At 40.2% G+C, this 17,248-nt stretch overlaps 1 protein-coding gene across 1 annotated transcript in view; it reads left to right on the top strand.

The window, feature by feature from the left end:
* The window catches only part of ITGA8 (integrin subunit alpha 8), a 181,171-nt gene that overhangs the window by 56,248 nt on the left and 107,675 nt on the right, over positions 1–17,248 (top strand). Inside the window, exons 12-13 of the mRNA XM_060162498.1 lie at positions 843–1,048; positions 3,504–3,695. Of these exons, the coding sequence (XP_060018481.1) occupies positions 843–1,048; positions 3,504–3,695 (398 nt within the window). The remainder of the gene's footprint in view (positions 1–842; positions 1,049–3,503; positions 3,696–17,248) is intronic.

Below are 17,248 nucleotides of genomic sequence, written 5' to 3'. Positions count from 1 at the left end.
GACCATTTTTAAAGTCTTTATTGAATTTGTTACAATACTGCTTCTGTTTTATCTTTTGGTTTTTTGGCCATGAGGCATGTGGGATCTTAGCTCTCCGACCAAGGATGGAACCCTCACCCCGTGCATTGGAAGGCGAAATCTTAACCACTGGACCACCAGGGATGTCCCCATTTGGAACATTTTTAAGAAAACGTTTTACCTAAGTGTGTAGCAATCCAATTGCTATCTCTTTCTTGAAATTTTTTCAGCCTGAAAAATTATCTACTGGTTGTCTGCTATAATATCTACATCTACAAAGAAAAACTATAAATTCGCATTTGGGAGGAAAATTTTGTTTTCTAGCTTTCTAGCCAGTATGAGAACCTTCTCTGGCCTCTGTTTTATTTGAATGGAGGTAACAAGAGAAAAGAGGAGGACAGACTTTATTTTAAACCTTATTACTGCAAGAAAACTGCATAATATAAATGTATAGTTAACTAAATTGTAGACAAATTCTCATCCATGTTTAGAAAAACCTATTTTGGTCTTTCTGATACGTTTTACTTGTGTAAGTACATTTTCTGGAAATGCACCAAAGAGCTGAAAAGGGTGAAATAGCTGTGGTTTTCTTAAAGTAGTAATTTTTAGCATAGCTAAAAAGTTCAGTGTGATAATTTAACAACTCTTATTTTCTTACAGCATTCTATTCCATAGACATAACAAAGCAATGAAAGAAATATGACAGTTGTAAGATATCCCTTGGAAAAGGAAAGATACCAGTAGAAATGTACTAATCTAGTTGACTAGAAATCTACCCAACAGCATCTCATGTCTGTGCTGACCTCTTTCTTCGTTCCCTGCAGAATGGATGACATATTGATCGGGGCACCTCTCTTTATGGAACGTGAATTTGAGAGCAACCCCAGAGAAGTAGGGCAAGTTTACCTGTACTTGCAAGTGAACGTGCTGGTCTTCAGAAATCCGCAGATCCTCGCAGGCACTGACGTTTTCGGGAGATTCGGTAGTGCTTTGGCACATTTAGGAGACCTGAACCAAGATGGATACAATGGTAATTTACACCAATGCATGGAAATTACTTATGTGCCACAATTTCATGTTACTGTTGCATGACGGAAACAAGAGACTTCACAGTGGTGTGTGTGGTACAGTTCTTCTGATTGGTCTTTAATAAACTATCCAAAATCTCAAGGCAATTTAAACTTTAGTTTTGGCTAACATAGATGTTACATGGATATTTTCTCATGTTGATTTAGGGTGTCATGTGACAGCTCTAAACAAACAGCAATTATTTTTAAAATTGACGTATAGATTTATGACCTGAAGAGACCTAGAGAATGTACTATATGTACAGAGTCAAAACAAATAAATACATGTTGATATATTAGCAAGTGTATTGCCATCTGAGTAACTCATACGGCTTACGTACAGGTTATGCTGAATTGTAATTGATCTCTCAACTTCAGCTTAAAGTCACCTTCAATGTTCGTTGTTAAGCAGTGTTAAATTCTTAGTTTAGGTTTGTGGTTCTTTAAGTTAGGAATTTATGAATGCCTTCGAAGCACCCTCTCCTCAGAAAAACATGCCAGCTCACACAAAATTTTGCATACATTTTCAGGACCTTTAAGTTAAGAACCAAGGTAGACTGGGTTTCTTGAAGTTCCAGGGAGTAACAGGAATTTGCTCCAACAAAATAGCCTAGAGAGTATTCCCATCAAATCAAAGTATTCATTAATACCTTCAGCAACTGGTCACGTACTTTTATGATTTCCTTGAAAAAACACATCTCAGCAATGTATAGTTAGTAACTTTTAAAGTACCATAAGACATAAATGCATACTAAAAGCTCATGGTTCCAGGGAAACTTTTTAAAAAAGAGACAAGTTCATCTTGAACTGATTTGTTGCTTTCAAAAACTGCCCTATTCCTGAGCACCAAATGAAAGAAATAATGCTAAATTATCTGTGTAGTCATCTTTTTCATCATCTCTTCTATTTGTCTTTTCTCTCAAACCCTTAATGATACTTTTAAGAGCTAAGAGAAACATTTCTAACAACCTAAGAGGGGTTTTGCCTCTCTGAGCCTTGGTGTCCTTAAAATGATGCCAAAATGAGATATAACCAGGGGACAGATATAAATTCACTGACTCAGAGGATGTGAAGGAAGTACCCCTTTCCACCTACCATATGACAATATCTTTATTTTCCACAACGATCTGAGTTTTTTGACAGTTTATCCTTACCTGTTAAGTGAAAGTGGATTTATGATCCTTGTTATGTAGTGAAAATCAGTTTACAATTCATTCAGTCTTATCAGACTTAGGAACAACTACAAATGGGTGAATGACAAAATGAGGACACATACCATCGTCCGCAGCTCGGGCTGTTATGTTACTGTGCTATTGGCGCTCTTTTTCATGTAAACCTAAGTAGTTAGGTGTACTGTTTAGAGCAATCCTGATGAACACAATATATGGAAGGTAGTTTTCATTCACTGCTATGTTTAACAGGGAGAAAGGCAATAGGGTTCTCTCTCGGTTTCCCAGAGTCCTCAACTATGAAACGGGTCTTGCCTACATCATGGGATGATGTAATCATTCAAGGATATAATATTTGTGAAAGAGGTTTTTTTTTAATTTTTTATTTTTTTGCGGTATGCGGGCCTCTCACCGTCGCGGCCTCTCCCATTGCAGAGCACAGGCTCCGGACGCGCAGGCTCAGCGGCCATGGCTCACGGGCCCAGCCGCTCCGCGGCATGTGGGATCTTCCCGGACCGGGGCACGAACCCGCATCCCCTGCATCAGCAGGCGGACTCTCAACCACTGCGCCACCAGGGAAGCCCTGTTTATCGCTTTTAACAAGAAACTCTTAAGTACTCTGCAAAGGTGCCTCATCTGGTCCACGCAGCCCATTAATCTGACTCAGCTCTTCCCTATTACTCACTAAGCTCCCACGTAGATCACCTTCTGGCTGCTCTTCAGGTGGGCCAAGCTCCTTGCATCCTTGGGCCTTTGCACAGTCATTCGTTCTGCCTGGAATGCTCTTCCTTCTGATTCCACGTGGTCAGTTCCATCTTGTCCCCAGATTTCAGTTTCAAGATCAGCCTTAGAGACACCTTGTCTGACCACTTCATCTAAAATAACAATCCAATCACTCTCCATCACATCAGTATTTTTAAGATTCTCTTCATAGCATTTGTCACTTTCTATCTTTTCTTGATTATTTCTTTATTCAAATTGTCTATTCCCTGCACCAGAATATAAACTTTTGAAAAGCAGTGTCTGGTTCGCCGTTGAAGCCACTGTGCCCAACACATTATAGGCACTCGATAAATATTTCTTGGATGGATGAAAGACAACAAATAATTTCCTCTTGTTGCAGTACTACAGAGTTTCATGGAAAAACTTAAGAAGCCCTTTGGGCTGTTTGGTACTGCTCTTCGATTGTACTTATTTCTCTTTCTAAAATACTCTTCTTTATTTAAAAATTGTGTGTCTCTGTTTGTAGACATTGCCATCGGTGCGCCCTTTGCAGGCAAGGACCAAAGAGGCAAAGTGCTCATTTACAACGGTAACAAGAATGGCTTAAACGCCAAGGCTTCCCAAATTCTGCAAGGAGCGTGGGCCTCACAGGCTGTCCCTTCTGGATTCGGCTTTACTTTAAGAGGAGATTCTGACATAGACAAGAATGATTACCCAGGTAAGTTCTTCTTTCTTTTCCTACAACAGAGTCTGCTTCCTAGAAAGAGCTATTCTCTGGACGATGCATCATGTTTAAGCAGTTCTCTTGTACAGGTTAAGGCCAAGCTTGCCCATCACACGGGTTCTTTGGGTACCATTCCAAAGCAACTTTCATGAGACTCTGAAGACAGACAAAACAAATACTCCTTTTCCTGTCAAGAGAGGAAGTTTAAAAAGCAAGATGGCTTTTTAAAAACTGCATTGGACATAAAACTTAGCAACTTTGCAACAAAAGTTTGTTATTTGAAACTCCTCAGTAATCTGGTCTCCATTGACAACGACAGCCTGCATCAGATAACTTTTCAGAGCAATTAATGTTAACCCCATAATTCCCTGTTGAGCTCACAGCTCCTATGAACTGACTTATGCACCTCAGCATTTCTGTCATGAGCTCATGGTTTTGGAACATAAATAGTTTCCAGCCACGTCTGGGGGTTTTCCGAAGATAGAATGACTTTTAAAGCAAAGCATAAAGAACTGGTTTGTGATACAGATCATTACCAATTTTTGAATGCTTAATTCACAGTGAGGATTCAGTGGAGATCCATACAGCCCAGTGAGATCATTCATGTTTAATGTACGCTGTATGAAAATATAGATTTGTCTTAAAGGATTGTTTCAATAATCGGGGTTGTTAACAGGCAACATTAGACTTCTTGGTTTTGTGGTTCAATTTTCCCTTTTATGTTGGTTATTTTAAGATGGTTTCAAGAAATAGTTAGAAATCATTAATAGTTCACTGACAGCTTCAACCCTTTATTGAGACCTTGTCTCTTTCCATCAGCCCTCCCCTAATTGAGTATTTTCCATACGTAGAGCATTTGCTGGTTTGGGGCATCACTCCGATAAGCTGACTGCCTAAATATACATCACTAATTTCAATCCTTTGACTTTCTCTTCCCCTCCAGGATTAGGCAAAAAGGATACTGCAACATATTCTTATAAATTTGCCAGGAATTTTCAATGGCACTAACATAGATGTTGTAGTGGGCTCAAAGCGGATTTAGAATTATATTGTATATGAATGGGTCCTCCTTGTGGCAATTGCAAGAGCATCTAGTGAAATTCATTTTCCTGGGTTATATTGCACTAGCCTAATCAAGGATTGGTTAGGTTTTCTTTGGGGGAGGGGAGTCTCATACATAATATATTCACTTTTAAATAATCCACAATTAGCTCCCCTATGTGATTTCTTCCCAAACTATGTCAGGATGATTCATGAAATTCAATTCCTGGGTCACAATTTTAAAGAAACAGTTATTTTACTTTTTAAATTTATTTTTTAAATTTTTGGCTGTGTTGGGTCTTCATCACTGCACGGGCTTTCTCTAGTTGAAGTGAGCGGGGGCTACTCTTCGTTGTGGTGCACGGGCTTCTCATTGCAGTGGCTTCTCTTGTTGCAGAGCACAGGTTCTAGGCACGTGGGCTTCAGTAGTTGTGGCACGTGGGCTCAGTAGTTGTGGCTCGTAGGCTGTAGAGCGCAGGCTTAGTAGTTGTGGCACACGGGCTTAGTTGCTCCGCGGCATGTGGGATCTTCCCAGACCAGGGATCGAACCCGTGCCCCCTGCATTGGCAGATGGATTCCCAACCACTGTGCCACCAGGGAAGTCCTGAGAAACAGTTATTTTAGAAAGTTATTGCTATTCCTTATGCCCTTCATAGTCTTCCCTTAGTACCAGGGAACTGACAGAGAATGGCCATGCCTTCCACAAGGTGAGGGAAATATAGGATGTATCAATCACATAGTCAAAGTCTAGTGATTTCCTTTGAAGTCTTCTAAATAAGGGCCAGGAAGGAGAGAAACATGAAACAAGTTTTCTCTCAAAGAATATTCCCTCCAGGGAGGGGGGTAAAGGAGTGAGACAGAGAACAGAGGAAGTAAGTACAGTGTCAGTAATTGGTCATCTCTTAACTACATTTTTTCAGCCCTTCTTAACAATCAGAAAATGGTCATTTGAGGCCATTCACTAGTCAATAACTTTATCCACTGAGGCTGATTCACTTTACAGTAATGAATGACGTTAATGCAGTGTATCCGTCTGTGTGAAGAGTAAATGCTCTTTACTAAGACAGGACCATTATGACACTTCGTTGATTTCTTAACCTCAAGATAGCCTTGAGGCTTTCAGAGTTCATCAGTGCATCTTAGACAGTAGACCTGAGTTCTGGTCCCAGTTCTGCCTCTCAGATATAGGTGTCTTGTGCTTCATGATCGTGCAACATTTCCCCTCATCCTCATTTTCTTGCAAAAAGAGTGCCATTCAAAGAAGCCTTTTTATCTTGATACCAAGTCCCGGGGACTTAATGTGAGGAAAACTGCCTTATGGGCAGGTGACTAGATCCTACTAGCTCGTGTAGCAGATTTGAAATTTGCAGGCATAATTCAGGAACTAGACGTGGAACGTTCCTCATTTTTCTATAAGCGAATCCCATTTAGCTCTCAAGCCTCCATTTCTCCTACGGTGGAAAACCTCAATCTTGCAGTCACTTCTAGATTCAGATTTAATGTCACTTGGGTAAGTATTCATTTGGATTCAAGACTCCCTCTTTCCTCCCTCTGCAGCAACTCTCCCAAGGAATAGAGTAGCAAAGGGGGTGCCTTTTGTCCAGGACGGAGAAAGGGGTGCTGGACCAAGCACGTCATCTGTACTTGCTGGCCTCTGGCGGAAGGACAGCTCAGTCTCTCAGGGTCACTGACATGTTGCTCAAGCTTCGGTGATTAATCCAATGGTCTGCGTAATGGCCACTGCTCAAAAGTTCCGCATGTCCTGGGTCCTCCCTGTTCTATTTTGGCCTCTTCTGGTTCACTCTCAGCAAATGCTTCTGTGCCACGATTGGGACTCGCAGGTTGGGGTGTTCAGGTCTCTGAGATTGCCTTTATGCTTATCCTAGATTATTCCTTTAGCCATTGCTAATTTTCCACCTAGGCATCTGTTACTCCAGCACCTAAGAGGGTTGCAGTCTTCTTGGGTTTTTCTTAAGAAGTAGCAAAAGCCCTCTTTTCCCCCAAAGGTTATTGGGTGGCATGCTTTCTAGACTCCATAGTTCATTTTGTAAACTCTGAGTTCTCCTCCTCTGTGGTCTCTCTTATGATTTTCCAAACCAGCTCTTTCTGGAACTTTCTTTCCCTCTGGGCTCCTGCTCCTTCAAATCAAAAGAAATCTGTCTTCAGACTATGGTCCCGTCCATGAGTTTCGAAATCCATTCAACAAATTGAATGCCTTCTTCTAGGATGTATCTAGTCATCCCTGTTAAGCAATGGTTCTCAATCTTGGCTACACATCAGAATCATTTAGGGGAACTTTTAAAAGTGCTTATGCGCAGGTCACCCTCCAGACCAGTTAATTCAAACTCTCTGGGGGGTAAAACTCAGACCACAGTAATGTGTTTAAGTGACCTGGGTCGTTCCAGTGTACAACCAAGCAGGGAACTCATGATCTCGAGCAAGGTTTCCCCCACTTTAATGAACATCTCGATCACCTGGTCATCTTGTTCAAATGCAGATCACGGCTCTGTAGGTCAGGTGGGTGGGAAAGACCCCTCACTTCCAGGAAGTTCCCTGGTGACACCATCCCTACTGGTCTTCACACCACATCCTGAGTAGAAAGCTCCGAGACAGTGTGCATACCAGTTGCCCACTGTGCCTATTAATAAAGGCTGAATGCATGGCACCCGCTCAGATATTCTGATTTGCCAGGTTTGGAATGGGGTTCAGGGATTTGTATTTTTACCCAGGACCCTACTCTGAGAAACACTGCCCTAGCGTCCTTTTGCCTGGCTCCCGTGCTCAGAGCAGACAGATGCGCGAAGTTCTGTTTTGGCAAGAACCTATTAGCTGAGCTCTGGCATTTCATTTATTCTTTGCCCGGCCGTCAAACCAACCTGAAGCTCTTTCCTCCAGACTGCCTCTGTGTGGTGATGCTAGGGTATACCACCTGCTCTTGCCTCATCTGGCGATGTTAAGGAAGCCCCATTGAAACTATTCAATTTTTCTTGCACTGCTCTACATTTCCTGGAAGGTATCTTTGCATCAAAAACAATGCTTCACTTACTTTTTATTTAAAATATATTATCACATTTGTTAGGAACTGACCCAGTTAACCTGGCTTAAGCCATAAGAGGAGCTATTTACATGAAGGCTACAGAAGTAACTCAAGGGAACCTGAGGACAGGGATTCTGCCAGACCTTGGAAGGGACTGACTGGGATCTAAGACTGTCAGGACTTCCTTCTTCTGGTCTCTCTCTACGCTTTTCTCTCGCAGCAGACTGTATTTCTCTGAGCACACGGTGCTGTTTCAGCGCCAGCACTTGCACGTTTCAGTTGTACTCGCTCACAAAGAGACTGTGTATAATTTATCTCAGTCCTAAGTCCCGGGGAAGGAAAGCTCATAGGCTCCAATGCAAAGGGTGAGTGACGTTTTCCAAAGAAAGTCGGAGTTGACTTGTGGACTGTGCAGGTATCCCAAGAGGTACCCATTATGACTCCCCTATCAAACAAAACAAAATGGCCCTAGGAAATAAGCATTGTAGCAAGAAGTGAAGAAAGTACTTTAAAAGAAAAAATTTTATTTTTAAATGAAGGAATAAAAATGATTTTTAAACTGCTCATCAGAAATTTTATATTTGTCCCTTTAGTTTCAAGGTCGAAAAGAAAAATAAGAAATTCCTTCCTTCATTTAAAAAATATGTAGTAGTATTTACTATGTGCTGGACACTGGGCTGTGACAAGGCAGACACAGTCACTGCCTTCCCAGAGTTAATATTCTAGGTGAGAAAGACAGAGAATTATAACAAAGAATGAGCATTGTAATGTTTGTCTTTAAATGCAAGACTTATTTTGGAATATAATAATGTAACGCTTGAAAAAATTCAAGCACGTTGCTGAACATTATGCTTGTAAATTTTAAAAGTATATCATGAAAAAAATATTGTTGGACTTCAGAAATTTTGTAATTATTTGGCCCTAATTAAATGAATTAGCTGAGGAAAATGCACAGTCTCTGTAAGCTCCATGTACAGGCACCTGCACAGCCCCTGACATACTTCCAGAACCGGAGCTAATTTCGTGACCCAGGCTGCAGCCAATGATGTACAGGTTGTGTCCCACCAGGGGCAGGTAGGGGGCAGGTTCGCTTACCAGGTGGTTCCCTTCCCTTGGGATGAGCAGATGCACCTTTAAATTCACACACAGGCATGGTGTGGGCTCTCAGTGGCCCTGTTTCAGGTCCTCCATTCTAAATAGAACAGAAACAAAATTTCAAACTTGTCACTTTATCTACCTGCAGAATTCAGGAGAAAACAAACACAAAAGCCAATAACAGATTTGAAATTCTGAACTGAAATGCGTCAAACCACTCGGAGTTGTTATGGAGTGGAACACACTTGAAAAAGTGTGCGTATCCAAAGTGATGGCTTTTGATGGGGTTGTTTTTCCCATTCCTGAGGTGAACAATTTTCCCTCATTTTAGGTGCTTCCTCTGGTCCACACTGCCTGCCACTGACCCATTTCTGGGCAAGGCTGCTGTGAAACCTACCTATGATAATGGCGGGGCACACACATTGCCCCATTCGTTAGAGAGCAGCATGTACTCTTTACATGTTCTTGACACAAGCCCGCTGCCTTTCACGGGGAGAAAGACTAAGGTTGACCGTGATGTTCGATATATATATTAATTGTGAATTACAGCTGTTTCATCCCCCCCCAGACTGACTAGAAATCAGATCACTTAGTACCTTGAAAATAATCAAAAGCACAGACATGCAAAGGTGGTTTGATGGACGTTTACCCTTTGTCACATGATCTGTTCTGCAAGTTACAGGTGCTCTGTGTTTGGGCAGGACCAGACACTTAAGTCTTCTTGTCTGAGCAAAAGAAAAGAATGCTGGCAAAATCAGGCATGAGGCCAATTATATTGCTGACATTATTGCAATTACAGCATACTCCTGAGCATTAAGAGTCCAAAGCATGCCAGCCACTGCATAGAAGATAAATGTAGTTCATATTCCTTGGAATATTATTTCTGAATCTCTCTCCTATGTCCATAGGTACACTCACACTTATATGTATGTGTGTGTGTGTGTGTGTGTGTGTGTATGTGTGTGGACACACACAGCAGGAGAGTATATAGGGTAAATCTGGATGACACTCTACTTCTTTTTGGGAAACATCAAACCAATATCAATATAACCGTATTAAAGTTGGCAGAGTGGCTGTGAAGGGGAAAGGAAATCAGACTGCCCAGGTTCAGATTCCCATCTGTCACTGATAAGCTGTATGGCAGTGGACAAGTTAATTGATTTCTCTGAGCTTCCAATTCGTTATCTGGTATTATGGGGCAAATAATAATCACTGGACTGTGTGTACTAGCACTTTCTAGGTTGGGAGAGGATTTTTACAAAATGTTGTAAAATGGCTTAGAATAGGAAAGAAAACCTGTTTGACTAACATAAACAGAATCAAAGCTACTTTACTTCCCAGACATGCTGGGCCACGTAAGATGTTGAAAAACTGCATTCTAGGATTCTGGAGATGGATGGCGCAGGTTTAAAACTTGACTTCACTGCTTTCTAGCTGTGTAAGAGTAAAACAATTCCTTAACCTTTCTGAACTGCAATTTCCTTATCGGTAAATTCAAATAATAATATGTTGGTATAAAGATGAAATGAGATTGTTTATATAATATGAAATGAGGTGAGGTGTTTAATATGAGATTGTATAGAGTACAGTTTAATAAATGGTAGCTCTTCAATCAAGTCTTAAAACAAGACTATATTTTGGAGGTATTCTTTTTCTTAGTTGATATTATTACACTAGTTGATATTATTTTCTTTTGCTTATTCAATGTCCATGGTCCCCAATCTTAATTTACACTACTACCTTTGCTTCCCCTGCCCCTGACAAATAGGAATATGAGAATAAGAACATAACTACTGGGACTCTGCCAGGTTGAGAACCAGTCATCAGATTCCTGTTTCTGGACCCTCACTAGAAGCTTCTGCTCATATGATGAGGTTGCTGCCCTGCTATGATGTAATTCCACCACTCAGCCCATCCTACTTCTGCCCCTAAGTGGGAGATGAAGCATAAGGGACTTCTCCCGTATCTCACTACTGTGATCTACTGGGTACCAAAGATGGAAAATACTCTCTTCCCTCAGCCCCGTAGGCATTTAAGGATGTTTCATTTCATATCAACTGGGGCCAAACTAGGGTGATGACGATGGCAGCTAAGAGGAAGGAACTGACGAAATCATGTAACTAGGAAATAGGCAATGCTTGGTAATGACTGGCTCTAATGGAACGTGGAGGAGGTAGGAGTGGGGAGCAGTGATGGTGAAAATGACTCTGGAAGTTTGGTCCCAGGTACCTGAGAAAAGTAGAGTTTAATGGACCAACACAGGGAGTTTCAGCTCTAGAGACACAGAGGTTCTACCGTAGAAATATTTGGAGTAATTTTCCTAACATCTAGCTTAACCACTCAGTAATTTTTTAGACTTTTTCCAATAAGTATTGTCGTCACACACATACATAAATAGCAGTCATAAGAACTCTCATTTCTGGCACCCAAATCCTCTTTTTCTAAAAGAAAAAAATACAGATGTGTTCAGGTTTCTGTGTTGGTGCTTTCTGGAAAACTAGGGTTGACCAGAGGAGTACCTTGCATACATTATTTGAGTGATAGCATTTCAGAGAAGAAACAGCTGTGATAAGGAAGAATCTCTAAAATGCAATGATCCAGTCTAATCCCACTAAAGTTGATTGTACAACAAGGCCATCTGTTAAACGCATAGCCCAGACATTGCAGGGTGGAAGGGGGTAAGTGCAGGTATTGTTGAGGAATAGAAATCTTAACAGGCAATAAAAACTGGAGGAAAACATGGGCTGAATGCCAAGACTACCATTGCCTTGCTATGGCCCCTAATAGGCAATGATTATATCATGAAGCCATCTCAGACAATTGTACCAAATGACATAAAGTGACCTATCATGTTTTAATGAATGCGCTGTGTGTGTGTGTATAAGCAAACAACCAAGCAAGAGAGAACCTACAAGCAAGAGAGAACCTACACGCGAGAAGAAATCAAAGGGTGGCTTTAACCAAAGGGAATAATGCATTTTAATCAAACCCTGAGCTCCTTGAAACTGATTTGAAGTTTATTGAACTAAGTTCAAATCTTATAGTCAAAGTTTATTATTACTTCTCAGAGTGCTACTCAAGGTTTTATGAAAAGCAAAACATTGTTCTTCTTGAGCAAGATTTTCATAATTTCATTATAAACACATTAGACATTAGAATATTACATTTCTTGTAAAAATACCTTATGAAATTAGACTAAATTGAATTAATTAAATGAACTGAAAGAGTTCTTGGACTTGAATCCAGCAATGTTGTAAAGTAGAAGTAAAAATGAATGGATAGATCAAAGACTTGAGTTCTAGAACCAAAACTTTAGTAACTCAGCCTCCCTGGGCCTTGCTTTCCTCACCTGAAAGTGATGTGGATGTACGGAATGCTTCTCCAAGGGGCTTTTAAAACTCTAAACTCTGATTCTATAATCCAAGATCTAGACTTACTGCCTCCCAGATTTCTCTGTAATATTGGGTAGATTATTAAGGCTCCATCTTTGGAAAAAAACTCAGGATTTAATAAAACCATACAAGATTTCTCCTTAACTTTTTCTTGAAAATAATTTTTAACTGACAGAGAAGTTGAAAAGTTAGTACAGAGAGTCCTGTAAACCCTTCACCCAGTCTCTCTTAATATTAACATCTTGTACAGCCATAGTGAATTGGCTATTGGCTAATCTATAGACCTATTAGAAATTCGAATAGAATTTCCCCATTTGTTCCACTAGTGCTCTTTTCCTAGTCCAGAATCGCACCCAGGATCCCACACTGCATTTGGCTGTCACATCTCCTCAGTCTCCTCCCATCTGCGACCACTTGATCCTTCTGTGCTGTCACCACTTTGGCACTTTTGAAGAATATGGTGAGACATTTTGAAGAATGTCTCTGCATTTAGGTTTGCCTGATGTTTGTTCATGATTAGATTGAGGTTATGTATTTTTGGCAAAAGTACCACACAAATGCTATGCCCTTCCCAGTGTATCACAGCAGAAGATGATGTCTGTTGTCCTTTTACACTCTGATCACTTGCTTGCAGTGATGTCTATGAACCGGGTTTGCCACTGTAAAGTTACTACTTTCCCCTTTGCATAATAATTATCTTTGGAGAGATACCATGACACTATGTAAATATCCTATTTCTCATCATACTTTTGCCCACTAATCTTAGCACCCATTGGTGATTCTCGCCTACAACCATTATTACTGTGTCATTGTGATTTTCTATTTCCATCATTCCTTCTACACTTATTAATTTCAGTTCTAAAATAAGAAAAAGATGTCTCTTCTACCTGTTTACTTATTTATTCTATTTTTTATATCTTTGTGGACTTGTGTATGTTTTATGGGCTATAATCCATTACTGTATTTATTTAGCTTGGTTGCTTAAATTGTCTTATATTTGGCCATTGGGAATTCCTGCCATTTGGTTCCTGTGTTTTTTCACCATTCCCTATTCTTTTATGAGCATATTCCTTACTTTCTGACACCGCAAGATACTGCAAGCTCATTTTGTATTTGCCCTGCCCCAGCCCTGGAATCGACCGTTCTTCAAAGAGCTCTAGTTCCTCTTACTGAAGGATTGTATTTAGAAACCAAGATCTGGATACTAGGTGCACTCGTGGCTGCTAGGTTGTCAAGATAAGACTTGTAAAGCAGTGAATTCTACAGATTGCCATATTCCCATACACTATATTACATTTCAAACCATGTTTATTACTTGAAATCAACAAATCAATTTTTATTTTTCAACCTATATTTTGTAACTTAGCATTTTCACATTTTACTTGTCAACAACAGGTATTTGGGCAACATTAATATTATTCAGCTAATGTTGAGAACAACTACCAATTTTCTCCATTTTTTAAAGATGATAATAGTAGACTATTTACTGGTTATATGATATTCAAGAAGACTGTGCTTTGGAAATACAATTTATTACCTTACTCAACAGATACTTATTGGGTGCCTTTCATGTGCCTGGCGCTCTTCTGGGTTTTGACTGAATTAAACAAAGATCCTGCTCTCATGTGCCCGAGTTTAAATTCTAGCTGTGGTACTGGCTGACTGTGTAACCCTGACAAGTAACTGAGCTTCCTCACGCTCTAGTCGTCATTGGTAAAAATGGATATAACACTGCCTGTTAATCGTTCCCCCTTTAAAGGGGTGTTGCGCTACCACATGAAAAATAGAGAACTAATGAGAACCTATTGTATAGCACAGGGAACTCTACTCGATGCTCTTTGGTGACCTAAATTGGGAAGGAAACCCAAAAAATTGGGGATATATGTGTTCGTATAGCTGATTCACTTTGCTGTACAGCAGAAACGAACACAACATTGTAAAGCAACTATACTCCAGTAAAAATTAGATAAATAAATAATAAAAAGGTGTTGTGGATGTTAAGTTAGAAAATATATATAAGGCAGTTAGCATTGTGAATAGCACCTAGTGGCAATCATTAGATATTAGTTATAAATGACACATTTATACGATTTTGACAAAATCCATGCCCTTAAGAAACAATGCAATCATGGAGACAAAGTATCTAACAATTAACTAATACAAGATAGCATGTGAGAAGAGTTTTAAGACGGTTAAAATACTATAATGAACGAGTTTAAAAGAGAAAGTACTCCTGGCTAAAGTGTTCAAAGCTTCATGGGGGAAGTATTGGTTAAGTAGAGTCTTAAGATATAGGCATGATTGTTAAGGGGTGATATGGAGAAGGCATTCCAGAAGAGGAACAGAGCACGAGCAAAAACTTAAAAATAAGAAAAGGCAGTTTGGGAAGTGATCTGGTCCAAAGTGGTGGGAGCATAAATGGAGAGAGTCAACAAAAGTAAGATTTGGGCCAGATAATAAAGGGCCTTGAATAGCATGTCAAATAATTGGTACTTTATTAGGAAACTAACAGAAAAAGATAATATGTCTTACATTGAAAAATGACACTTTAAGTACTTCAGTCTTTAGCAATGGCTAGAATGAGTTGTAATAGAAAAGAAACTTGAGGTCAAAAGCCATTAAAGTGTCCTAGGTAAGAATAATGCACTGAAGCAGGTGAGTGTAGCAGTGATACCAGTGCAGCCTGGAGGTGTTTGGGGATAAGGAGCCTCAGGACCACCTTCAACTGCTGTTTGAGGGATGAGAACCGTTGGGTAAGCATCCAGCCTCCCATCTTTCAGGCAGACAGTTTGGGGGCCATTGTACACACTTCTCAAGAGATCCCATCTAACTCTTACATGTTAGATTAAGGACAAGAAGAATAAAAGTTTTAACTTTACCCTCACTTTTTCCTTCCTAAGTACTCTTTCTCTCTTTAGGTAGATCTGAGTTTCTGACCTATATCATTTTCCTTCTCTCTAAAGAACTATTTTTAACATTTCTTGCAAGGCAGGCCTGTTGTCAATAAGTTCCTAAATTTTTGTTTGAGAAAGTGTTTGTTTCTCCTTCGATTTTGAAGGATAATTTTATAGGGTAAAGAATTCTAGGTTGGTGGCGTTTTTTTCTCTCAACACTTTAAATATTTCACTCTACTCTCTTCTTGCTTGCATGTTTCTGGGGAGAAGTCACATGTAATTTTTATCTTTGCTCCTCTATAGATAAGATGCTTTCTTGCTCTGGCTTCTTTCAGGAGTTTTTTCTTTATGTTTGATTTTTTTTGTAGTTTGAAAGTGATATGCCAGTGTGTAGTTTTGGGGGGCATTTATCTTTCTTGATGTTCTCTGAGCTCCCTAGATCTGTGTTTGGTGACTGACATGAATGTGGGGAAATTCTCAGTCATTACTGTTTCAAATATTTCTTCTGTTTCTTTCTCTCTTTCTTCCTCTTCTGGTATTCCCATTACACATACGTGATACCTTTTGTAGTTGTCCCACAATTCTTGAATATTCCATTCCTTTTTTTTTTTCAGTCTTTTTGTCTCTTTGCTTGCCAGTTTTAGGTTTCTATTGAGATATCCTCAAGTTCAGAGATTCTTTCCTCAGTCTTATCCAGTTTACTAATAAACTATCAAAGACAGTTCTTCATTTCTGTTACAATATTGTTTATCTCTATCATTTTTTTTTGGTTCTTTCTTAGAATTTCCTTCTCTCCTCTTACATTAACCTCTCTTTCTTACATGCTTCTATTCTTAAATACTTTATCCAGTAGAGGCCTTAGCATATTAATCAGAGTTGTTTTAAATTCCTGGTCTGATAATTCCAATGTTTCTGCCACATCTTAATCTGGTTCTGATGCTTGCTCTGTCTCTTCCAACTATGTACGTTGCTTTTTAGTATGTTTTGTCATTTTTTTTTTTTTTGATAGCTGGGCATGATATACTGGGTAAAAGGAACTGCTGCAAATAGGCCTTTAGCTAATATGGCAGTAGATGTTGGTGGGGAATTGGGAGGGGAGGAGTGTTTTATGGGGTGTGATTAGGTCTCAGTCTTTTAGCGAGCCTATGCTTCTGGACTCTGACCACACGTGCTTCTTTGTTGAGATGGGATGGCTAGAGTGGGTTGAGGTTGGGTATTTCCCTTCCCCCAGGTTAGACTCTTTTTCCTACCCCAGCAGGACAGGCTCTGGATGACCAGCTTCTCCTGAGTAGACCTTGTTAAGAGGAATGAGTGCTCTGGTGTGTTTCAAGTTGACTTCTTCTCCCCTCCCCTTGCCAGAAGCACTAGAAATTGTTCTTTGATGTTCCCTGGGAGAACGTGGTAGAGATCCAGGAGAAAAAACTAACGAAAGCGGACCCCTACCCACACCCCTCATGACTGGATCCCTGGAGGAGTTTAACTTTCAGAGCTGTCCACGCTGAGCCTCCTGCAATTCACCAGTAGAGTCCGTGTTTCCCTGCCCCACTCTGGTTCCCGTGGAGGTTGCTGCTCTGAGAAGCTGTGAGTCTCTGCGTGTGCCTGTCCGTCTCTCCAGCGTGGAGACAGCAGATTGCCCTGGGATCTCACCGCTCGTGTGGATCTAAGAAGAGTGGTTGATTTTTCAGTGTGTTCAGCTCTCTACTTGCTCGGACGGAGTGGCAACTTCCAAGCTTTTTACATGCTAGGCCAGAAACCATAAGTCTGACAGTTTAAATCAAACTAACTACCTTCCAAACATTCAGTTGTAGAAGCTGGCTTCTTTATGAAACCCAAGGCACCAGTAAATACGACAGGATATCATTTATCCTTGATCTTAGTTGTAAGTGTATAGTTAATGAAAACTCTCTGGCTGGCCATGGCTCCTTTTATGGGTGGGTGGGCGCTGGTGAGTGGGAGTTAGTTCCCCTGTACTTAGAACCTCTCCTTTACTTCTGAGCTCCCGGGGCGTGTTCTTCATATAAGTCATTTTTAATTGATGAATATATGATTTAAAAGTTGAGTGTAATTTGCTTGAAGCATCCCTTCTGT

This window comes from Lagenorhynchus albirostris, chromosome 1, assembly GCF_949774975.1.
Source record: "Lagenorhynchus albirostris chromosome 1, mLagAlb1.1, whole genome shotgun sequence".
NCBI lineage: Eukaryota > Metazoa > Chordata > Mammalia > Artiodactyla > Delphinidae > Lagenorhynchus > Lagenorhynchus albirostris.
Note: the sequence above shows the minus strand (reverse complement) of the source record. Positions and strands in the feature narration are given on the sequence as shown.